This window comes from Oryzias latipes, chromosome 6 (genome assembly GCF_053564925.1).
Source record: "Oryzias latipes strain Hd-rR chromosome 6, Olatipes_Hd-rR_3.1".
Lineage (NCBI taxonomy): Eukaryota > Metazoa > Chordata > Actinopteri > Beloniformes > Adrianichthyidae > Oryzias > Oryzias latipes.
In genome coordinates this window covers 22,468,482-22,494,581 of record NC_136242.1, presented here as the reverse complement: position 1 = coordinate 22,494,581, position 26,100 = coordinate 22,468,482, and the positions used below count along the sequence as shown (strand labels likewise).

Here is a 26,100-nt window from a genome sequence, read left to right as displayed (position 1 = left end):
TCAGCTCCGCAGTCTTTCCTTTTATAACCTTTTGGTATTTATCACAGATCCATCCTCTTTCACATGTGTCTTGAAGGTGCTCAGATCTGTTTTGGTTGAGAGAAAAGGGAGCCAAAACATAGGAATATACTGCTTTTAGGTCAACCCCTCAGAGAAGCAAAGGTTGGGTGTTTGTGTGTATGTGTTTGTCCGTGCGTGTGTGTCATATTACAGAGCAGAGTGGTAAAGGTATGGCAGCTGCCTCCAGAAAAATTTGAGCACTGTGGATCTAAGAGACGCTTTCATCCTCCTCCCTTCTCACCAAAGAGGGAAGACACACGCTCTCACTCTCTTTCACACACAAACACCAACAGCATTCAACAGGAATCTCTCTACATGCTTGATCCATGGTCAAGATTGATTTTTTTTTTGGTTATAAAATCAATCTTGCACTTTCTTTCTATCAAGTCGGAAAAACTGTGCAGACCAATATACTTAAAGAAAAGCATTCAAACGTATTATTATCTTTTTCTTATTCAATATGAAAAATAATGTAATGGAAGATGAAGAACAAAAATTCAAAAAAATGTGAAAATCAAAAATAATTATCAAGCATGTTGGAAAAAAGTTATGTGAAAGAAAGTCACATTTTAGAGTTTAGTGTCACACTCACCCAGTATTTCATCATTTACAGAGCAAATCAGTCATTTTTCATTTTAGGAAAAAGGTCAGTTGAGTCATATCAACAAAAACTGTGGAAACAGTGGAAGTGAAAACATTGCTTCCACATTTGTTCCTTTAACAAACGGTAGCGAATGTTGCAGTGATTTTAAGTTTGTCCGTCTCAATACTGCTTTCTTATTGCAGTTACTAACATATCGCTTTTAGCCTATAACACAGAAGTTCAGATTAATTAAAGTCACAATCCAATATCCCTTTCGATCCATTGTAAAATTGTTCTCAGTGATCTTTTCATTCTGATTATGCTGTTTCTGGGCAAAATCAAGAAACATGTCGTTTTATAGGGCATAGATTCTGGAGAGCGGCAGTAGATCATTAGATATTTGCCTCTGAGTTGTGGTCAGACTATTGGCTGTGCACAAACCGTAACTATTCATTTCTACTGTAGGTTAAAATTTGCAAATGGTTTGCACTTTATTGGTCAAAGTTCAACTGGTCTAAATTTTAACTTCCACGTTTCGCGTTTTGTACGAAGAGCCTGAAAACTGGCGTAACCCTTGTGCTATCCTAGGCACTTTAACGTTGGCGATTGGGTCATCTAGACCCACTAGACATTGCGCTGAACCTTTTGTCTTCAATGATTTGTGATCTTCATTGGTGTCCATGGATTACATGAACTCTTTCCACCTTTATCCACCTTTGTCGTGGTAGGAATAACACGTCAAAGTAAGGGTGGGGTCATCTAAGATAGCACAAGGGTTAAAAACTTGCGTAGTGGCATGTGAACGCAAGAGTCTTGATCGCAAATACCCAAAACGCAGATATATATATGAGCATTTAGTGGTCCCCAGTCCGGATAAAACGCAGGGTTGTGTCAGGAAGGGTATGTAAACCTGTGTGAGTCAGTGAAAGCTGATTTGCTGTGGCATTGAAGGAACATGCAGAAAGGTGAACAACAACAACTTGCATATTCTTTTTGTGTATGCAACCCAATACCAATTCTTCGGCATAGATTTAAATCACATCTAAAAAATGCTGTCAAACTGAAGTCTGGAAGCTCAAAGCACACACCATATTTCCCCAAAATAAGAGATTTGTCAAACAAAAGCAATACCTAAACTACCTAACAAACTAGTTCTAAGGATTTTCATATCCTGTTCCTGACTAATATTATATAATATCAGGCTTAAAGCAGGATTCCAGATAAAGCTAAAAAACTTTACACACACAAAAAAATCCCTCTGGATTTACTGAGGACATTATATAACACACTGAGTTACACTGTCTCTGTCAAGCAAAAGATGAAATCTGGAGGTAAATCTTTAAATCTAGTCCTAGACACTTCATGTTGTTTCATACTTCAGGCTGTTTCTGACAAAAGTGGAAGTGGAGACTGATCGGATAAAGAAATAGTCAAAACACAGCTTTAATTGAGTCATAAACTGTGATTAGCAGCGTCAGCCGTCATCGGGCTCCTTGTTGTCAGATAGCATCTTTCATGCTAAAAATCTGTTCAGTCCTCACACTGTAATTATACGGGTAAGAGGAGGAGCAATAAATCTGATAACACACACACTTGCACACATACTTATGTGTATGAACTCATGGACAAGCAGAGAAATGTAGGAACAGAGATCAGATTAGAAAGGCTTCTTTGATCTGTGGGTTGAGAAGGCTGGGCTTGTGTATCAACCAACCATCTAAGCTGTCTTATCCTGATACGACCAGGGTCCAACACTTAGCCACTCGCACACACACACACACACACACACACAGACATGCACATACAGTAAGAAAGTTTAGAGTGAGACACAGACAGATGGGAACCGTGGAGTAGAATGAGAAAGTTTCAAAGCACTTTGTGAGCTTGGCATTATCTTGAGACAAAAATAACTTGTTAACAATCTCCCCAAATTCACTGATTGTCTGCATTGGTGTTTTTTCTGCTTTGTGGTACAAACACATTTCATTTCAATTCTCCATGAATGTTTATTTTGCCAAAAAAGGCATTGATAAAAATGTGTTGATTTAAAAGGATCCAAATGTATATTTTTTCCATTTCAAATATCATAGATAGGAATATGTTATCTTATTTAGGTCCGTAAGAATACACTAGATTCTGGTTGTATCTTAGAAAATGAACAGTTTTGCACAAAGTTGACATCAGGTTTAAAGTCCCGCTCTGATTACCTTTTGATCGATTTTAAAAGCGGTCGCAGTGGTCTTTTAATTATGATTTTGCAGTTTTAGCAGCCAAATTAATAAAAACCCTTGTTTTCTAGGGCATAGTTTCTGCAGAGCGACAGTAGTTCGTTAAAAATTTGCCTCTGAGTTGTAGGCGGGACTGTAAGTTCTGCACATTGTGTGGAACCCTGCCCCCCTTCCTCTCTTAGAAGTAATAGTTGTTTGCTACCACATTGCAAACTGAAGCTCTTCTCAATGATGAAGACTAACAAAACACCACACAGGTGTCAAGTTGGTTTTGTGTTTGGTGTGAGGTCCTGTGTTGTGGAGATTCTCAAGATGGACTGCAGGAGCTCCTCAGTGAGATGACACCTGTGTGCTTTTTTGTTAGGAAGAGCTTCAGAAATGTGCTGCCAAACATGCACAAGGTTGGAGCCGCATGTAGACGGAGCTGGGGCATTTCTGCAGGAATGAGGAGAATAAACTGTGTAGGTTCTGCAGTGTCGTACTTTGCCTTCAGTGTGCCGAAACACTGCAGCTCAATCAGCTCCATCTGAATCGACACAGGTGCAGTTTCCACATCGACAGCAAAAAGAAAAACAACTCAAAATTCTCTTCTTTTTTTTGTTCTGCAATGTTACCAAAGCATCGTGCAAACTATGTGTACTTAGCCTCTCAGCAAATGAACGACCCTGGGAGTATTTCAGGCAGGCAACGCGAGCAGTGCATTTACCTGGTTACTCCTCCCTGCGGGTGGTTCAGTCTAATTAACTCACCTGTTCAGCGTCCTACTTAAGTTCCAGGTGTGCAGTCCAATCCCTCTTCATCCATTTCAGCGAGCTCTGCGTTGGTCACCCCTCCCTCCTCCCCGGTTTCCACCTGTGAGCTCTGTCAGGGGTAGTTTAATACGGAGATCTTTGTTTTATGTATCTAAACGGAGCCTTATGCCAAAATAAAAGAATTATGGAAATAAATCTTCTTTACTGCATGAGTTGTCTGACTGACAACTGTGTATTTTTTGTTTGTGTCATAGCACTGTCTTCGATTATATTCTTTAATTACAGCCACATTCCTCTACAAATGGGACACGTGGGTTTATTTTTAAAATAACATTTTCAATGCAGTGGGTCTTTAAGGAGTTTGGCAAATTTAATGTGATGTTTGGCAGCATCACTAGGGTTACCTGGAGGGACAGTTGTTGATGAAATAACACCTTCAGTACAAAGATCTCATTTTATGATTTAATGTCTTTCGAGTCTTTTTTTTATTATTATTATGAAAGCTATATTGTTTTGATAAAACTGCTCTAATTAGTTATTTTTCTTTGGTCTGTTCTTTCTCATTGAAGGAGAACCGATGCCCAAATGGTTTTCCCGTCCAAGCATGGTCCACTTCAGCTCTCCCTGACCATTTCATGGGCCACAGACACACTCAAGCTCCCAAGACTGCTGCTTGACTCAATCCCATTGTATACCTCACTCCCCCACCCTGACCCCTAACCTCCACTCCACGGCACTTTGCTCTCCTGTCTCACTTTGCAGAGTCTCTCACATTCTGCTGGACCAAACCCTCCCTGAGCCCAACATGGTGTCCTGCATTCCTGCTCTGGTTCTGGTAATGATGTGTCAAAGCACCTTGCTCTCAGACCCACCGCCATCACGCCGTGAGATCCGCATCGAGGGCGACCTGGTCCTCGGCGGTTTGTTCCCTGTGCATGAAAAAGGAGCCGGAATGGAGGAGTGTGGTCGGGTGAATGAGGATCGAGGCATCCAGAGGCTGGAGGCCATGCTGTTTGCCATAGACAGGATCAACACAGACAACTCTTTGCTGCCAGGAGTCACCCTCGGGGTCCACATCCTCGATACTTGCTCCAAAGATACTTACGCACTGGAGCAGGTGGGTGAGCATCAACCCTGTAAACTAGTGCCCACAATAATTACTTGTGGGCAGAAATAAGACCTTTAGAATAAATAAGCAATATTCTTATTTTCTTTTTTTAGTGAATAGCCTAGCAATCGGAAAACTTCCGGATGTATCCACAGAAACATGAAATCTTTTTAAACCAATGCCAAGTTTTTCAACATAAAGCTTGTTCCAATGGTATTAATTGATTTTTTATTTTTTATTCTGAATGTAAAAAAAGTTTTAAGAAAGATTTGAGCCATGTTTTATTTTTTATAATAACAAAACTATTAAGTTCTTAGTTTAGTTATTATTCAAGAGAGGTAATTGTGCCAAAAAAAAATATATTGTCAAAAGCTGAGAAAGCTGTTGATCTAGTATCTAATGACTGAAAAAAGATAGAGATAGAGAAGATTAAGCTATTTTCAACAAGGGAAATGAGCCAGGAAAAAAAAGCACAGCACTTTGCCTTTACGGATTGTTGTCTTAAAAAAAAAAACCACTAAGCTATTTAGAGACGATGCATCTACTGATCCTACAAAATGAGATTCCTGGATGGTTTTAAAAACCCTGGATTTCCGATGTTTGGTGTCTTCGAATGGGCTGCCGATTCAATACTTGTTTGTCCTTATAACATTAATATGTTATAATCTTCCTTAATCTCAGAGGAGTTAATTTGCAATTTGGACTTTCTACGGAAAGCTTTAGGAGCCCCCAGTGTGCAGTGAAACCCATTTATGGTCCGTTCAAAAGGGCAGCCACTTTGCATTATAAAATAAAGAGGGGAAAAAATTGTTTTATTTATGTGATACATTTTCTTTGACATAACATCCTTCAGATTGACTTGAGGAGTTAACTGAAATTGCATGTTACATTTATTAAAAATATTTGTGTGCTTTTCCAGGCTCTGGAGTTTGTAAGAGCGTCTCTTACCAAGGTGGATGACACCGAGTTCATCTGTCCAGATGGATCTTATGCCCTGCAAGAGGACAGCCCACTCGCCATCGCGGGAGTCATTGGAGGATCTTTTAGCAGTGTCTCTATACAGGTAATCAAAAGTGATGCAGCTGAACACTTCACTCACAATCATTGTCATCTTTTAGGTACCTCTCATCTCATCTTTCAGTCATTTTTGTGTAAGAAAAAATGACAATAGAGGTTTTTTATTATTATTATTATAGATGTGACTGTGCATCATCATTTCTTAGACTCAAGTTCTGTCAGAATTTTTCTGTTTTCTCAGCTCTTTATACAGAGCTGGTTAATTTAAATAGTTTAGCATAACCCCCTCTCTCTTTTACCCCTCTGTGACTGCACAAAAGTCTCCTCCTATCAGTCCTTAAATCCCTGATCTTTGCAACTGTCTCTCCGTCTCTTCAGCCTTTTTAAATCTTTGCATTGTTACTTCTCATCACTTCCTCCTTCCCTTTTTTCCTCCATCTTTATATGCATCTAGAGGCTCTCCCTCAGGCTACTTTGGGAGAGTTCAGTATATGCTGACCTCAGCCCTCTTGTTCTCCTCCTCATTTGGCAGCCATTTTTTAAAATAACTCTCTTGCCTTTTGCCCTTCATCTAAAAAGATATTTTCCTTTTATTTTCTTACAGTGCACTCTTATCACCATTTTTTAAACAGTTTTTTATTTTATTTTATTTTTTTTTTGTCTTCCATTGAGGAGTGTTGTTTACAAGACCTTTTCCAGCTCCCTGATTTCTTCCTAGAGTCCGTCCTTCATGCTTCCCTGATTGGCTAAACTGATCTGTCTGTTGCATTCCTATAAAAATACGCCTTAAAGGGATTTCAAACAGCAACCTGAGAATGTGCATTATGTGTATATGTGTATATGTATATATATACATATATATAGGCATATTTTAGGCATATTTTATAAATAGCAGCTCTTCAGATTGCATTAGTAAAAAACACAATTTAAAGTCTTTTTAACCCTTGTGCTATCCTAGGCACTACCATTGGGAGTTGGGTCATCTAGACCCACAAGAAAGTGCGCTGAACCTTTTTTCTTCAATGATTTGTGAACCTCACTGGTGTTCATGGATTACATGAAATCTTTCCACCTTTATCCACCTTTGTCATGGTAGGAATAACATGTCAATGCAAGGGTGGGGTCATCTAAGATAGCACAAGGGTTAAAATAATTTTATATCCCAGAGAGCAGAAGGATGGTTTTTTGGTTCCATAGTTTTAAGACTTTTTGTTTGAACAGATGAACACAGGTTCCTCAGGCAACCAGAAAATGTAAACAAGAAGATCCAGACTTTTAAATGTCAACATAAATTTTCCTGAAATAACTGTGGATTAAATTTACTTTTCCTGCAATGTCAGAGAGTGAGTTTCTTTTGTCCAATGATGGAGCTTAAAAAGCATTAGGAATTTTGTTTTTGTTGTTTTGCTTTATAAGGGTGGAGACTCACACAGATATTTATTATTAAGGCAGCTAAAACATAATCAATATACAAAATCATCTTGTTTGCTCAAACTGTAAAAATATGTTATAACTGTAATTCCTTTCATTTTTAGAGTTTTTTTTTAAATAGAGTAAATGTTTACTGGAAGTTAGCTATCAAACTACAGATCAAACTACAGATCAATAATTTGTCTGTTACAAATATTTTAATTTTAAGGTTTTCTTATTGCATTACGATGTGCTTATATTTTACAGCTTGATTTTTTTGGGGAGACGACTTTAACTAAACTCGCATCTTCAAGCCATAAAACCTGCAGGATGAATTCTAAGCAGTGTGAACGTGTATGTCAATGTTAGTGTGTGAAAATGTGTCGACCTGTGTGTTTTCTAATCTTCTGTGTTATTAGTCTAATGAGATTCCAACATGTTGTCAAAACAGCTCATCAAGCTGAGCTATGAATGAAATGTATACAAGCTCAGAATGATGCGCTCTGACAGGATTAAACTGAGGCAGGAACAAACTGTGTGGTTTCAATGTATTTGTATGTGCAGGTTTTATAGTTCTTAATGTCCAAAAAAAGTTGCAAAATGTATCCAATAATAGAAAGCCAGAGAAAAATCATGGGACGGGTACGATTTCTATAAAAAATGTATGATACAAGTGTGTGTTTTTTCTTCCTGAATTCACAAATCATGAGAGCACAGCTCTGCAATTTAGCACATATTCAGTATTCCACTGGCAGATTTTTTTGCTTTACACAAAACCTATCCTGGCATCAAGTCACTTCCCCTGCCTGGAGCAATGTGTAATACTTGACGAAGTCTGGAGACACAGTCGATGGATATAATGAAAATTACAAGCTGGTCATATTTAGATACTACTGCTGCAGATTTTCCCATCACAAGTCTGCAAACAGTACAAAAACACTCTTGCCCTTTAAAGGTTATTTTTAGGAATCTTCACCATTTAAAAAAACATTTTTTTGTACCTGAGATCCCTGCTGATAAGTCACATTCATGCTGAGTGCACTGAAAGGTGTTTATAGGCAACTTTTTTCAAAGCGACAGCTATGTTCTAAGAGATTTGTGACTCATAGGATGAATACATTTTCGTCTCATGATGCATCAACACTCAGATTTTGCCGTATTTTATGCATTTTGAGCTATGTCATATAATTAATCACTGAATATTTTGTAAAATGAAATCGAAACCCTTTCAATTATTTTCCTTCCTCTTAATTTTTAATTGCTGCTATTCCCTTTCTTTTGCCAGGCATCTTCAAAAATGTATTTAAAATGACAGAAACAAAAGCGCAAAAGCTGTTTTTTTTATTTGATTTGATTTTATATAAGGGGTTAAGTTTGAACTCCCCTTGGCCCGCTTTTGCTCTGTATATAATCATTTGTAAATTGTATTTTTTTTTGAGAGTCCTTGCATTTGCGTCTTGTTTTTTATTGGTTAAAGTTCCTGCTTAGCTCTGTTTTTCTAATTGTGTTCACAGCTGGTTTAGTTTGCAATCACCGTAGCTGCTTCCTGTTTTTTAATTACCTTTTCTTTAAGTTTTAGTTTACTCCTTAAATTGCTTTCCTCAATGTGCCTGTTGTCTCCTGCATCTGAGTCCTCCATATATACCACTTCACACAGCAACAGGAGTAAAAAAAAAAAGAAGGAAAACCCTTATTCATCTCTGATAACTTTAAATATTTTGAATCAAATGGATTTTTTTTAGCAACAGAGTTTATGTCTGGATGTAAAAAAAGGTAATTTTGTATTGACATGATAAATGAGCTGGACCTCAAAATGACTTCCAAAATACTCAGTTGTAAAAGTTCTAGAACAATTCTTTATTAAATTAAACATATTGAATCGTGTAATTAAAACAAGTCCAAACTCAAATAAAAAAAAAACACTACAGTCTAAGTTTATTTCTGTAATGTTTTGTTTATTAAACCCCTCTTATCTGCATCAATTGGAAGTCTGGAGCAAGTGCAAAAAGAGAGACATTATAATTGCTTTAAATTAGAGCATTCAGAAGTTGGGATTCGGATTTTGAAACGGTTTCTTTTAAGCAACCAAAGCAGAAACCCTACAAAAATAAGACAAACAACAAAATCTATATCTGTAGAAGGATGTGTCAAACATAGAATAATTAGTTAAAACTATTGAATTTGGCATGACAAAAGTATTTTACATTTTGTATATGGCCAAACGATGAAAAGATTTATTGTTATTGACTGACATCTTTATTTCTGATATAACGTCCAGGTTTCAGACTGTTTTAGTGGCATTTAACAAGATTACAACTAATTTTTTAATATTTTATTCACTTTTATCTAAAAATTCTGGTTTCAACCTTTACCAGTTTTTGGGGTCTTATTTATAAAATATTTAAGAGGAAGTTTGGAGGATTTTTACGTGATTTATGTCTCATATCAGTTCATTTCTCCTGTCAGGTTGCCAATCTTCTCAGGCTCTTCCAGATCCCTCAGATAAGCTACGCTTCAACGAGTGCTAAGCTCAGTGATAAGACACGCTACGACTACTTTTCCCGCACTGTACCCCCTGACTTTTACCAAGCTAAAGCCATGGCTGAGATCCTCCGGTTCTTCAACTGGACATACGTTTCTACCGTGGCATCAGAGGGGGATTATGGTGAAACTGGTATAGAGGCCTTTGAGCAGGAAGCACGTATGCGAAACATCTGCATTGCCACTTCAGAGAAGGCAAGTCAATCATCAGCACTCCTGCTCTATTTTTTTCTGTGGTTTATACTTATTAAACAAATATTAATTAGATTATTAAAGAAATCTTTACTGTGATATACATTACATCCTATTTCTAGACCAGCAACAATTAATACTGACTTTGTGAGTTCATTGTATGAAAGTTTTTTGGCTAATTTCCTGTTACACTGAATTGGAGCTAAATATGACACTATTGTTATCAGTTTTGAGAAAGAAAATGGATGCTTATCTACAAAACTCATTCTGCGTGATTTCATGGGTACAGATTTCATGCCATTTGCTACAGAGCTGCATGTGGGTGTAAAACTGTAAAACACATTTGTTCGGCTTGTTTCTTAGATAAAACAGTGGAATGAAGTACTCACATTTCTTCTTTCCTTTATGGCATCTTCAACTTCAGGTTGGGCGTTCCAATGCCAAGAAGTCCTACGAGGCCGTGATCCGTCAGCTTCTCCAGAAGCCCAACGCTCGTGTGGCAGTCCTTTTCCTCCGCAGTGATGATGCCAGGGAGCTGCTGGCAGCAGCCGCCAGACTTAACACCTCTTTCATATGGGTGGCCAGCGATGGCTGGGGTGCTCAGGAAAGCATTGTCAAGGGGAATGAGGTCACCGCTGAAGGAGCTATCACACTCGAACTGGTCGCCAACCCCTTACCAGAATTCAACCGCTACTTCCTCAGTCTGAACCCTGTCAGAAACCATAGGAATCCTTGGTATAAAGAATTCTGGGAGCAGAGGTTCCAGTGTTCCTTGGGTGGAAGTTCAGGACACGGAGAGACGTCACACATGCCACCGTGTGACCAGAACTTGTCAATTGACAAAAATCATTTTGAGCCAGAGTCCAAGATCATGTTCGTGGTTAACGCGGTGTATGCCATGGCTCATGCTCTTCACAATATGCAGCGGAGTCTATGTTTCAACACCAGCAAGCTGTGTGACGGCATGAAGCCCTTGGATGGTCGCAAACTCTACAGGGATTACATCCTTAATGTCAGCTTCCCAGGTAAGGGAGTAATGCTGTGCTGAAGAGAGTGAAAAAGCTTGGATAAGGCTCTCAAGGTGGATACCAAGTAAAAATACAAGTGGGAATGTTGGAGAAACAGGAGAATAGATAACAGGATGTGCAGAAAAAGTGAGCCCAGTGCCTACTTAGCAGTCCGCTAATGAACCTGTTTCTGTTGTCCTTCTCCTTAACCGCAGAACATGGAAAGTAGTGAAACAAATCCACTTAATTGCTATGTATTGTCAGAACCAGGTTGCCAACAACACCTATTACCCATGCGTAATTGATGCGACACTACAAAGTTCCTTTGAGGAGTGGGAGCTGCAGTTAATCCGTCAGCCATATTCTTCTTTCTTGCGCTAATGAGATTGTGTGTGTTATAATAGCTCTTATAGCAGGCTGCCTGTCTGTCTGTCAGTCTCTGTAGAGTTGGGAGTGCAGAGACGGTGGATTGGCTTGACTGACAGATTGCGTACAAAGGAAGCGTTAAAAATAAACTGCTGTGTCTGAGGGACTGACACAGGTATAGAGGTGCTTAGTGCTTTACCAACCGTGACCAGGAGCAAACATCAAAACAGATAGACGCCAAAAAAAAAACATTAACACAGCAGCTTTGCCATGGGACACTGGGGAAAGTGAGCTGGAGGGATGGATGGAGGGCTGAAGAATAACATCATCTACGGAGGGATGGGGGAGGAAGCTTACAGATAAAACCGGCAGGGGGACTAAAATGAGAAGAGTTGGAGGTAGCGCCAAGGGGGGGTATGGCAGAAAAAAGTAAGAGAGAATGAAAGATGGAAAGAACAAGTGATCACTGAGGGTTTTTTCCTATGTTTACTTTAACAGGAAAAGAGGACATTTGTCTTTGAAATCCCCTATCTACATCTCTGCTATGAATCAAACACCTTGATATTTTTTATGGGGAGATTTGTGAGATACGTAGGCAGTCAGGCGACAGATGGATTTTCATCTTTTCATGGAGTTGTCCACAGTACCCTTAGTGTTGGATTATGCAAAGAATGCTTTATACTAGGGATGTACAAACCTTTCGCAAATAGGATCAGATCTGGTAATGTGTGAGTGCCAACCAATCGGCTTGCATTCATTGAACCCTTATATTATAATTAATTGCAAATGAACTATTCATTTATCCATCTACCCATTTTCTTATCCTGCTATATCCCTTTCAGGGTCAAAGGGTCGCAGGAGCCTGTTCTGGCTTCTGTTGGGCAAAGGCAGGGTTCCCCCTGTACAGGTTGCCAGTCTGACCCAAGGCACAAATGAACTATTTTATGAAATTCCATTGCAATGGAATATTTTTCATTGCATTGGACAGAACTATATCTAAATACATTTTTCTCAAAATTATTGCTAATTTTGTATTTGGAGACTAGAAATAAAAGGAAGAAAAAGTTTCTTAAAAAAAATCAAGAAATCTGGGTTCACATAAAATTCACTTTCAAATGCTCACTGTAAACTTCAGAAATAAATTCTTATCTTAATTAAAAGTACAAACCACAGAAACAATTTTTTATACTTTTTAAAAACTGAAATTTCCACTACCGGCTCTTGCTGTCCGCTTTTCTTTTTATTGTTTACAGTTGACATTTCAGAAATGAACTACTAAGTCTCACTGAAGGCAGCAGTGACAGTGTTTGGTACTGGTTTACCTCGGCCAATAACGGAATTAAGCCAATTACAATCAAGAAATCATACACACAGTTTTTACAAAGTGGTGAGGGCCACATAGTGATTTTTCTGACGGGAGCCTGCAGGCCGGTGGAAATGTAAACGCAGGCTGCATTCAGTCTGGATTAGGTAATACCAGCTTTACAGTCATTTAACCCTTGTTCTATCCTAGGCACTTTAACATTTGGAGTTGGGTCATCTAGACCCACTAGACAGTGCGCTGAACCTTTTTTCTTCAATGATTTGTGAACCTCACTGGTGTCCATGGATTACATGAAATCTTTCCACCTTTATCCACCTTTGTCATGGTAGGAAGAACACGTCAATGATACCATAAGGTTACCTTTTGTCTATCTCATATCTCATTCCCAAGAAGAGAAAAGGAAAAAGACGGGGCACTGCTTTTGAAAGAAAATGTGAGTTACTAATTTGCACGGTTGATGTATTTTTATTTATTTATTTATTTTATACCACAACTCTATTCACAATACAAATAGTTTATCTAAACAGCGTTTTAGAAGCCTTCAATTCCTTAAAAGTCACTAAAAAGTGACATTCCTCATTAGAGAATTTCAAAATAAAACACAGTCATTAAAAATATTTCAAAATTACATAAAAATTTTAGAAAAAAGTGAAAAATTTGAGTAACTGGCCACTTCTTTAACCCTTTGACACCTGAATTTATTTCCAGATATGGTATGCTTTTGTTTTCATGTAGATGCTAAATTAAGGAAATGTTTGAGCTAAACTGGTTAGAGCAACAGTCGTCAAGGCACTAACTGTCATCAATTTTACTGAATCCCTCAGCCCCCACTTCCCCTCCCACCATCACCTGCTGAGATGCTCATGAGGTGTACATGTACCCTCAGACATATAATTCATGTTACTGGATAACAGTTGTGTCAATCTGAGATACGGTTATGTGTTGCTTTTCTGTTGAATGACTCATTCTATCTCCTGTACATATATAGCGTATCTATACATTTACAGTATGGGAGGCGGAAGCTGTGGGGAGTTGATGTTGAATGTTGGGTATAAATACTGCAGCATCACCATCTGCAATGCTCTTAGTTTAAACTGAAAAACCAACACTCCTCGGCACTCTGTCTCTCCTGTCTCCTTTCCACACAGTCATGTTTATTGCACTGTTTTTGTAGTACATCAAAGTTCAATCTCTCCTCCAGATTTGCTAAAAGACAAGATACAATTGTTAAGTTTTTATTTAAAATACACTAGACTTGTGTAGGTAGCTGTGATTAGGCTGTTTTGTGTGACTATTTTGTGTGGATAGGACTGTGTTTTTTATATGCAGCTCTCTTCATCTAGTTTCATCTCTCTGGTTGCTATGGTAATAAAACTGGCACCATTACCGATTGTTGAGGTGATCTGATAGATCAGGGGATCTGCTCTGTGCCAACTAGTTGTAGACACAGGGACACATTTGTGCCAATTTAGGAGTCACACACACATGAAAGGCACATACACAAAAACAACCAAAACAGTCAGTTTTCATTATTTATTTATTTTTTTTTTAGCAAAGAGGCAGCTTCAAATGCTCTCTTTTCCTCCAGCATGAAATTGCAGACACCCCCAACCCACACACTTCTCAGAGCCATCATTCAACTCCCACCCACCCACCTCACCAATCTGCAGCAAACAGATCAGTATATACACACATGCATGCAGTCTCCTGTTGAAATAGTGGTGATAGATGTGATATCCCCACTTCTCTGCGCCTGTATGTGTGCGTGTGATATGTCTGTGTTAGCAGAGGCGTTGTGCCTTCAGGGCCATATTGAGCAGAGAGCTTACTGCAATGTTTAGATGCTAGAGAGCAACCTTCACTCATTCTCTGCCTTGTTTTCACTTGACTGTCTTCCTCTGTCCCTCCGTTTTTGTGTCTGTCTTTCTCTTTTCCCTCATCTCCATGATATCTCTCCATCTCGTTTCTCATTCTAACAGTGAAAGTAGCCTTCTCCCTTTTTCTCTCTCCATTTAAAAAAGCACATCCACTCATCCCACTCAGACTTCACAAGGTTCCTCTTCTGCCTCTGCTGTCTCTCTGCACTGGTCTGCACCTCCACTTCTTTACTTCGCTCATCCTTCCATCCAACCTTCACCTATTCTCTGCGGATTCCGGAAAGACTTTCTTCCATCCACCTATATCTCCACCGACTTGACATTACTTTCTTGTATTTCAGCCTAGCTATCTCTTTTCCCTTTGACTTTTATTCTCCTGCCTCTCTTCACTTGTCACTTCCCTTCTTTCTTTGCCCTTATCTTGTCTAATGGCTCATCCTCCAAGCCAGAAATCCTCGTTCTGGCCTGACGTTTCTTTCTTTTGTGCCCTCTATCTCACTGTCTTTCTTTCAGTCAGGTCTCAACTCTCTTTTACTCTCCTGGTATATTCTCCCTGATTCTCAACTCCCTATTTCCACTCTATCTGCGCTCTTGTATCCCCTTGTGTCCTGTTGCTGTTGTGTGACCCAGGCAGTGCCTTCGCCCCACAGGACTAAATCTAATGGGAGATTAAATATAGCCAAAGTGATCTTTCTTTTTGTGTATTTGTGACATGAGAGTACATCCTTATATGTTTACACTCTGTCACGTGTCTCTGTTTGTGCTTTAGCGCTTCCCCACAGACAAAAGAGTCACCTTCTCACCAAGAGTCTGCATAGATCTCAACACTTTTACATCTCTCCATGTCTAAATTAATTATTCCTATTCATTCCTCCCAAACCCATTTGCCTGCTCTCTGTCTTCCAGCCTTTAATACCCACAATCCCCCTTGGGCCTTGCTGTAGCCTGACATGGCCAAGGACATAATTAATTTCTCAGCTTCTGAATGAAATGCCCGTACACACCATGCTTCTAATTAAGCTAGAAAAATAAGATTGCTTGAGCATCTGGCAAAATTAGGGATCAATTAAGTTAGTTGGAAGTCTTATCTTGGTGGCTTTAAGATTCTTCAACTTGCCTTTTTTGTAATTGTTATGATCATATACGTACAAACTTTACATGCTCAACATATATTGCCTTTGAACCCTATATAACCATTTGTATCATATTTTATACCTGCTTTCTGGAGACCCCTATCTCATTAGCATGATCACAACTAACCTTAAAATCCCATTGTATCAACTTGGTCCATGTTTTCTGCCATGTAGTGCATTTTCATTCCACTAGGGGCAGTAGAAGAGCTTTTCCTGCTCATCTCATAATGGCTGCTTCCAAGAAATCTCAAAAACACTTTTGGCAGGAAAAGCTTAGCTAAATTTTTAAAACTTTACAGTGAGAGTAACTTATCTAGTGTTGTACTTTTTTTTATTAAATGACTACTTGCTGAATTGAAAGTTGGATTTTTTTTCGATATTAATTCTTAAAAAATTCTTTCACATAAAATATGTGAATGAAAATTTAGACAGTGGGTACATGAGGTGCATTTTTCTTGAACATTAAACTTGTTTTCCATCTTAAACTAACGTTTTTGTGAGTAAAAACTTTAGAAATCGCCCAATGTATCACTATTGATACTATATTTCATAAAATAATTTATATTGCACATTTTGGTGGATTTAATTACAGGCTTTAAGAATTATATTAATTGCAAAAAAATATAGAATTTTCTGTCATTTTGTATCTAGTGGGCTTTACAGGCTAAATTCTACATTTGAAGTTAGTTTGTTTGAGTGAACGTAGTTTAAACTATTTTTTTTATTTTGAAGAATCACAAGTGTGAATTGTGTTCAGATTTCTACAAATAGCAACTCAAGTATGAATCAATATTCCCACCTTATCCTTGTGTCCCTTACCATGACCTAGTTTAATATATTAGAAAAAGAACAGGCGATGTTGAAAAAAGTGTGAAAATCCCTTTTTCCAAAAAACCCAACGTTGCACTGTCCTGGTAAAAATTCCATCCAGCGATTTGAGGAAAGAATCCATCCCATTTGTCAGACATGGAATACCTGTCTCTGCTCTTTGCTGAAGTGGAGTCATGGCGACTTTCGGTAGCTCCAGCTGGCACTCTCAAACACTCTTTTGATAAGCCATTCAGTCATGTCAGCATGCTTGCTTATGCTGGCTGTAGGGAAGAGTCACCAGTCCAAGCAAAGTATTTACTCTCCGAATTTGATCTGTTTGAGGGAAGTCAAGGATAAAACAGAGTAATCTTATGGGCCTGAAGCCTAGTAGTCTACAGTCATCACTTTAGTGTGCATTACATGTAATTACCAGACATAATTAGGCTTCAGCTTACATCTAAGGTCCTGGTAAACACAGACATGATATTCAGCCTTGTGGCAAAAAATTCTATCAGTGTTTAGGTCTGTCTAAGAGGAATCCAGCTTTTATTGTCTGTTGTTCTGTGTTATTAGCAAATTTATTATCTGACAACTTGGTGCATAATGAATTCATAACTCTCCCTTGTCTCCAGATATAATCAGAATAGTCTTATTGAAATAATTTTCATTTAACTGTCATTTAAGCATTTAGCCCTGAAATCCAAGAACGACTTTGACACCTTGGATTTCCTGTGATTGGGGGGAGAGGAGGGAGATAGATGGTCCCGCTGTCTCTGTGATTTATAGATTTCATAAACCCTAACCCCCTCTGCTGCCATGTGACGCGCCATCCTTCTTAGTGCAAACTAAGTTTTCGCAACAGCTTTAACCCGTGTCTTTGATACTTGTGCTTACATATCCACACAAGGAGCAGGGTCAGAGTAGTGGTTGGTCATCATAGAGCAACACCTTTAACGCTAGACCGAATCGCTCATGCATTTGCATGTGTATCGTCATGAACAGTCTTCAACCTGGCAGCTTATTTCCAGCTGCATTCTGATGTTTCTCTCTGATCTGAAGCGGTATGTGTGGAGAATGAACCCAGTCTGAAAATTCCTGCCTTAACCCCAGCAAAGAGACACAAGGATCATCATATCATCATCTGCTGAGGACACAGAGTCTTGTTATATGTTGAAGAGTGATTCGTTGTAAGCCCAGCATACCCTCCACTATTCCCAGTCACATCATTGTTTGACAGATAGCAGCATATAACACACTGCTCTGTGTCAGCAACACAAAGTTGATTGCTCTTCTGTAGGGACAGATATGGCACCGTCAGAGAAATACACACCTTGTCTGAGTCAAAATGACCAGCTGTCAGCACTATCAGCCCCGAGACTGTCTGCAACGCATCAAGAAGTTTTCGGTGCATAGTCATTTTCTGCTTGCTTTTTGTGCCCTTTTTTCACGGTTTCAGCATGGCACCAATTTTACAATTTCTTCTGTTTCCACATCCTCGGGGTAGATGGTAATCCTCTCACAACATGTGTACAGAGATGTTTGGCAGTTTCAGCGCTGTGGTTCCCTCAGAGAGCACACCCAGAGGCTTGTTCTATCATTGCGTGGGTAATTGTTCCGTTGCCTTGGGATTTAATTTTTTGCCTTCTTGACTATATGTTTTTATTGGCAATTTGGTGTTGATGTACTTTGCAACAAAATGTCAGTTTAGCAACTTTTCTTTGTGGTCTTAGAATAGGAACCCTGTTATATACATATCACCAAGCAACCGGAACATTTATAGCCTCTTTGCCAATCTCTGTGACAATGGGCGGTCATCTGTAATGAAGGCCTCATTTTAATAGCTTTCACCCTCTGTGCTGGTTTTCATGGGCTTAGTAGGGCATTGGTTAATGTCCTGATTCTCACTACTGCATTTAAAAAGCTGCACTGGAGCATCAACTTTATGACTGCCTGTGATTGTTTATCTATTCATGAGCTCTCTAAACTCCTTTTCTCTTTTCAGCCCCTTTCTCTCCGTCAGGTAGTGAGACGGTGGTGAAGTTTGATACCCAGGGCGACGGCATGGGCAGATACAACATTTTCAGCTACCAGCGCTCCAGTGAGCGTTACGGTTATGTGCCAGTAGGTGAATGGGCGGAGACTCTGACTCTGAACAGTGATTTGATTCACTGGCCCAGAGAAGTGGTGCCCACCTCACAGTGCAGCGACCCCTGTGAGCGCAATGAGATGAAGAAAATGCAGGCAGGTAGGAAACCATCATCGTATGTGTTGTTTGTACGTGTGAACAAAACATGCCAAGCTTCAGTGCCTTTTGGAAAAACAGGCTACTGAATCTTCTCCAATTTCCCAGGCGAGTATTGCTGCTGGATCTGTACAGCCTGTGAAGCCCATGAATATCTGGCAGATGAGTTCACCTGCGCGCCCTGTGCTCCTGGTCAGTGGCCGACTGATGACCTAACGTCCTGTTATGACCTTCCCGAGGACTACATAATGTGGGAGGATGCTTGGGCCATCGGTCCAATTACCATCGCATGTGTTGGGTGAGTGACAAATCATTTAATGGAATCAAAATGTATTCAGAGGAAAAATTTATCAAGAGCTTTTTCAGTAGTCAAAATGTATTTGGAGTTAAACACAACTTTTTTTAAAACCTACTACATCGCCAACACTGCTAGGTAAGATTTAGCTTTTCTTAAATGTATTTGGATCACTATGAGATTACATGTTTAAAGGGCCTATGCCATTCAAAATCTATTTTTTGAGCTTTTAGCGGAATAATTATGTTCATTCCTCATGAATAAAAAAGCAGAATTCTGAAACCTTTTTACACATTTTTAAGTGTTCTTCTGAAAACCTGCAGTCTGAGCACCAGCCCCTCCCAATCCATGAAAATTAGCGGATTTTCACAAGATGACCTAGACCCGTGAGAACAGCCTCTTCCAGGAAGAGTCTGTGTTACCAGCACCGCCCCCACGCTAAGATAAACACACACTTTCTCCAATGAGCTAGAGTGATCAGCAAAAATGCATTTTATTTTATATGCACAAAATGCGCATCTTTGCAAAATTTTGGATATTGTTTGTTTTCATGGGCGGGACGCAGACACGCTGCCAAAGCCAACTCAAGGTTGACGTAATGAAATGGGCGGCACCCACACGGAGCAAAAGCAGGTGCCTCAGAGATCGAGGCGTTTTTCTTCAGAGTGGAAAGAGCTCAGAAAAATAACAAATATTTAATGAAAAGTTCTTTCTCTTGTGTTCCGAAGGTAATATATTATCACATGCATGGACATTGTTTACTACATACATAAAATGGTTAAATAGCATGGCATAGGCCCTTTAAAGCAGGGGTCACCAACCCTGTGCCCGCGGGCGCCCCCGAGCCCCCCTTGTAGCGCCCGCAGGGAATGCTCCAAAAATAGCACTGCTCATTTGGCAAATCAATATATTGTGGCGATCCGGTGGTTAGCCACGCCTTCAGCTTTTAAGAATCATGGAAAGTGGGGAATCTCGGGTGTGTTAAATCGCTCACCATAAGTGAGGGAGCTGTGAGCAGAAGTGAGGTTAATGCTGTTTGGCTGAGGCGGGTGTGTTCAAAATAAACAGACAGATATGATTGTCCGCTAACGTCTGTGAGCGTCCTTCTTGACAAACCGGGGTTGTGCTTTGCATTAGGCATAGGTAGTGGATTCGGACATGTGCTGTAGGGCCACTACTAAGTAAGAGGACAGTGAATTAAGACCCGGGCACAATGGTGCTTGCCTGGATAGGATGGCGATTCAGTGCTTGCTATTAGTAATTGTGGCACTTTGGTTCTGCTATCGTGAAATATATGGCAGAGTATGGAACGGCCTGAAATTGTGAATCGGTCCTCCCGCCTTTGAGAAAGAGACGTGTGTGTGTGTGTGTAAGGAGAGGAAGGGGAGGGGTGGTGGGCGCAGGTTGCGAGGTAAAACGGTGCACGGAGACCATTGCGCAACACCTGGATCATTGGGTGGCTTAAATTACTCAGCTAATTCTAATGTCATTCTTCACTGACTATTGCAGACATTTTTAATACTTGTCTGTATTTTCCATGTACATTTATTTTTACAGTTGTTTAGTTGGTCATAGTAACGTATAAATAAAGACAGTAGGTAGTGCAGGCTGCACTTTTTCAGACCATAAATAAACAATAGATCATTTGTTTATGAAAGTATTGAAGATTTTGGAGGATTTTTACTGTTGATGTTTCACAAAATTAGGAATTTTTCAATATTCAGATGTATAATATAATATAATATAATATAATATAATATGATATAATATAATATAATATAATATAATATAATATAATATAATATAATATAATATAATATAATATAATATAATATAATATAATATAATATAATATAATATTATATAATATAATATAATAGTGATCAGCCATTCCCCACTAGTATGCCAACTTGTATTTCCTATGCCTGAGGCCAGTTTTGCTCATAAAAATGATAGACAGTGATCTTCTGTAGCTGCATGACTTTTTCCTTGTTCACAGGTTCATGTGCACTGGTCTGGTCATTTGGGTGTTTATCAGACACAACAACACACCGCTGGTGAAAGCTTCAGGCAGGGAGTTGTGCTACATACTCCTCTCAGGAGTCTTTATGTCATACGCCATGACTTTCCTCTTTTTGGCCAAACCGTCCCCTGCCATCTGTGCTCTGCGGCGCCTTGGTCTGGGAACATCCTTCGCCGTGTGCTACTCTGCCCTCCTTACCAAAACCAACAGAATTGCGAGGATTTTTAATGGTGTGAAGGAAGGAGCGGGTGCAGTGAGACCACGCTTCATTAGTCCATTCTCTCAGGTGAGCGAGTGCTGCATTGGTTCCATTCATCAGCATCAGCCAGATGGATGGTTGGACCCTCAAACTGTGGCTTTTAATGATACCACATTACTCCCTTATCCATTTTTACAGGTGTTCATCTGCCTGAGTTTGATCTCTGTCCAGTTAGTGATGGTCACAGTGTGGCTTCTGCTGGAGGTCCCGGGGACAAGACGCTTCACTTTGCCAGAACGAAGACAGACTGTCATCCTCAAATGTAATGTACGGGATTCTAGTATGCTGCTGTCACTGGGATACGACGTGCTCCTGGTTATCTTGTGTACTGTGTAAGTCTCTTGGACTTGTTTTCATTGCCACTCAAACCAATTGAATTTATCATTTTTCCGTTCAGCTATAGTTTAGAAAATGGTTTCTTGTCTTCTGTATTGTAAATATTTTTTCGTACAGATGTCTCTTGGATAAGACCTGTGTTTTTCTTTTACTAGGTATGCCTTTAAGACCAGGAAGTGCCCCGAGAACTTCAATGAAGCCAAGTTTATTGGATTCACCATGTATACAACTTGCATCATTTGGCTGGCCTTCCTCCCCATCTTCTATGTCACATCCAGTGATTACAGGGTAACTACTTTGACGTACACAAAGATGTGCACACTAATAATATACTAACGTTTGCATGCTAACTGCTATTACATAAACAAGTCTTAAATATTTAAATTCATAGTTATTACCCAGGAACAGTAGGAAACTTCCATAAAACGTAGGCAAAAAACTTGCACTCCTTGTAAAACCTATTTTTAAATTATCAGGCTAGAACCTTTTTAGTATATATTTAGATGTAATTCAAGTGTTTTTTGACATCTAAATTAAGTTTTTTTTGCTTTCAACTCACATCCATCAGTCATTGTTTGAGACTTACAAAAAGCACATAAAGTCAAAGCAGCAAAAACGGATTTGAAAATAGCCTAACACAAAATGCAGACAGGGGTGTTCTCATGAAGACTGACCTAAAGTAAACTGCTATTATTTTATTCATAGACTGCCAAAAAAGCTCAGCCAGCTTACCTCACCACAGTGAAATTGAATCGGTTAGTTCAAAAGGGGCCCAAGTCCACAATTTTTCAAAATGGAGATATTATATTTTCTATGGTCTTCAAGGGAAAAGCTATCTGATTATGTGCAAAAAAGTCCCAAGTCGGTTGTAATGTATTGACTATGCTTGACAATTAAAATGCACTAAGTGCAAAATTCCTGGACTTGGGCCTCTCTTGAATGGGTTTTGTTTTATCCCATGGATTGCAGCACTAATTATCCAATATGGCAGCGCCCCTGTTTAATTCAAGAAGGGCCCAAGTCCAGAGACTTTAGTTTGCTAGTCCTCTGAAAGTTGTAAAAGTGAGGTGCTTCATGTTATAGCATTTGTAAGCTATGAACTGGTGCTAAATCTGGGTAAAGTATTAATCATTTGGTGTAGCCTCCCTTAAAGCTACGTAATTAAAATAATTTCCTGGAGAAACAAACCTCTTGGACTTGGGCCCCTTTTGAACTAACCAATTCAATTGTGTTTTTTATGCCTGCACAATAACCATGCATTTTGAAACTGTTGCATTTTGCTACATTTCAAAAAAATATAAGCAAGAGTTTAGTCCAAGGATAAGACCAAAATTCCATTGATGTTATCTGTTGGTCCCCTCTGCTGGTGGTTATTATACAAATAGGACAAATGTGTCCAAAATGAATAATGTAGACTGAATTGGAGTAAGATATTCATAACTAATGAAGCACAATGTTAAAGTTTTTTGCTTATCGTGCAGACCTTTGGGACAACTTTAGTTGTGAACTAATTCCTTAAACATTAATAACTTAATGTTTTCAAAGGCAGAAAGACTAAAGACAAATATCTTTTAGTCACCAAAATAACTGTTTTCATAGAAATTATAACATTAGTTATATTGTTTTTTTTAGCTTATCAGTTTAAAATTTCTTATCAAAGTTCACAAATTGTGTTTATTCTCAGTCCATGAACATTTTCCTGAATGTTTTTTGTAGAAACAGATTTATTAAATTTTGGGTGAACATATAATATACAATATATTGGCACTTTTAAACTTTTCAGACACTTTAATTTGTTATCTACTTAAATAAAAATAATTTAATAAAACTCTATTAAAATTTCCTATTAAAATTGAACACAATCTTTTTAATCCCTTCAGCGTGATTGACAAGGGCACACAGTTTGTAAAATCTTTCTCTGTACAGGTGGAGTCATCACTTAAATATATTCTAATCCCCTTGGCATGTTTCCCAAATCTTCATTCATGGCTTAAGTGACAAGCTATATCAAACTGCTGACTCACATCCAGACCTAACAGCAAAAGGTAGTCAGTGTTTGCATAAACCATACAACTCCAAAGTGTACAAATGCACAACCTAAGCACACATTCCCAAACATGCCGGCAGTTTGAAAGGCTCTAAGAGAAGATTACTCATGTCAAGTGATGCCCTCATGTTTCTGAGTCTACTTTGCTGGTATGAGCGCATATTTTACTTTTTGATATTTCTTTAAGATTACTTTGTTACAAGCTAACAGTCCCAGTGCTCATTCTCACACACAGACAACAGAGATGTCAAAAGGTCGATCATTGATTAACATGCTCAGTTGTGCTGCTGAGTTATTTCACTTTTATTCCCTATAGTACTTACAGCAATGATTAGGGAACTCTGTGTGGGGCACCGGGGTCCGCCTCTGCAAAGCTGTGATAAAGAGAGTCAGACTACTGAGTATTAATCTCACTGAAAATGAAGTTAAAGCTACCAGTGAGTGACTGTTAAATTCGACCTCTGGGGTCTCTCTTGTCTTTTATTGATCCATTCCATAATTGTTATCCTCAGGACTGTTAAAAGGTTAAAAGGTCTGACAGCAATGTGTTCACATGCTCCCTGGTTAAACATCAGAGCACACATTATTTTTTCTGCCATACTTTTTATTCATAATTTTTTTTTTGCACATTTAGAAACAACTGCTTTGTTAATATTTTAAATCATATAAAAACGTCACAAATGCTTACTTAAAACTACCATTAAATTCAAAGGAAACATTGTAGAGCAAAAGGGAGATTCAAAGTGAAATATAAAGAAAATGAAGCTGCATTGACAGATTTGAGCACCAAAAAGATGTTGAGCCTTCCTTTAAATTCCTCCAAGGTCTGTTCACCTTCAACTGGTGTGGGGAAGCTGTTCACCATCTTTGGGGCTTCCACTGAAAAGGCTTTAACACCTTTAGTAATGAGCCTGGACCCTGGAACTACCAGGAGCATTAGATCTGTAAATCTCAGTGCTCTTGCAAGACCATGGGGCTGAGCGTAGAGCAAATTTAAATCACTGCTTGATATTGAGCCAGTTGTTAAATACTCGTTCCAAAGTGCAAGTAAAAAGTGCGTTATTTTAAAAATGTTGCACCCAGTGAAAGTTTAAATGTAAGTAAATGTGAAATAAAAACTCGTCAAAGGTTTCTGGCTGTCATTACTAAGTTCCTTGTCTTTGAAAACTTTAAACAAGGCTTGAGTTTGGTGCACCAATAAAGGAGTGTAATGTATTTTCTTTAAATTGCTATTTTTAAACATTTGTAAATTTGGATACTGACTGTGTGATTGCAGAGAAATGTGTGTTCATTTTAGCTCTTAGGATTTTCCACACAAATCAGCTTCAGTCTGTGAAGTCAAATTGTTGCAAGCTCTGCAAGATGGAGCCTTGCATACTCATGCTAAAATTTTTAAATACCCCAAAAAATAAACCATGGCCCTGACGGTGCCATATGTTTCCCCAATACTTTAATGCAGGCTGTGTACAAAGGAGCATGCTTCTGAATCTGTGGTACTTTCATGCATGTCACCAGTGCCATGAAAACTAATGCACTTCCAATATCAAAGAGGCTGGCTTTTGCACCTCCTGCTCAATGCAGCCTTGATGGTCTTTTTTTTTTTTTTACTCCAAGCAGAGTCCGTGATCAGTTTCTCTAAAAGCAAGGTGGAAACATGGACTCATCTAGATGAAAAACATGTGGCCACTTTATTACTCACATCACAGATAATCTTGTTCTTAGAAAGCAGGGGTTTCTGCACAGAGCTGAAATATGGCTTTGCCTTTGGTGTGGTACAATTTGAACATTTCATATTTTAGATGGAACAGCTGACTGATTTTTGATGTGTTGGACTTTACGTACAGACAGACTCCCCCATGTGTTCCTAGGAATTTTCTGTTACTGGGAGATGATTGTGCAGAATGAATAATGTAAAGACTACTTCTCAAGACATGTGAAGCATATATTTCCAGTTCTGTTTGGAAAACCGAGGAAGCAGATGCTCCACGTGGCACCGTTGTTCAACTGTCTGTGATTTTAGCCACCAATACTAAAGTTTGGATTATTTCTCTAGATTCTAATTTGAATGGCTATCTTTAAACATGATCAGTAATATTAACAGATATTTTGATCTATAAGATGAAAAGTGGAAATGTTTTGGGCAAAATGTAACAACACCTGCTTACCAAACTTTTCTCATTATTTCCCCACAGGTTCAGACAACCACCATGTGTATCTCAGTCAGCCTGAGTGGCTTTGTGGTGCTCGGCTGCATGTTTGCTCCCAAGGTTCACATCATTATGTTTCAGCCCCAGAAGAATGTGACCAGCCACAGGCTTAACCTCAACCGCTTTAGCGTCAGTGGAGCTGCTGCAACGTACGCATCTCATGGTGAGCTTTGTGCTATTATCTTTTTGAACCTTGAGTTATCAAGATGTTGTGCTTGATCTTACAGGTCCTTTTATTAAAGCCAAAATATTGTGTGTGTGTCACTAAGAGTCCTACCAATAT

At 38.9% G+C, this 26,100-nt stretch overlaps 1 protein-coding gene across 14 annotated transcripts in view; it reads left to right on the top strand.

The window, feature by feature from the left end:
- The window catches only part of grm3 (glutamate receptor, metabotropic 3), a 46,464-nt gene that overhangs the window by 15,801 nt on the left and 4,563 nt on the right, over positions 1–26,100 (top strand). For all 14 annotated transcript variants that reach the window (XM_078948838.1, XM_023955894.2, XM_023955897.2 and 11 more), the window contains 10 exons: positions 4,193–4,740; positions 5,651–5,794; positions 9,625–9,894; positions 10,316–10,916; positions 18,411–18,653; positions 18,759–18,948; positions 20,945–21,254; positions 21,366–21,559; positions 21,719–21,851; positions 25,803–25,980. In XM_078948838.1, the coding sequence (XP_078804964.1) occupies positions 4,429–4,740; positions 5,651–5,794; positions 9,625–9,894; positions 10,316–10,916; positions 18,411–18,653; positions 18,759–18,948; positions 20,945–21,254; positions 21,366–21,559; positions 21,719–21,851; positions 25,803–25,980 (2,575 nt within the window). In that variant the 5' untranslated portion in view covers positions 4,193–4,428. The remainder of the gene's footprint in view (positions 1–4,192; positions 4,741–5,650; positions 5,795–9,624; positions 9,895–10,315; positions 10,917–18,410; positions 18,654–18,758; positions 18,949–20,944; positions 21,255–21,365; positions 21,560–21,718; positions 21,852–25,802; positions 25,981–26,100) is intronic.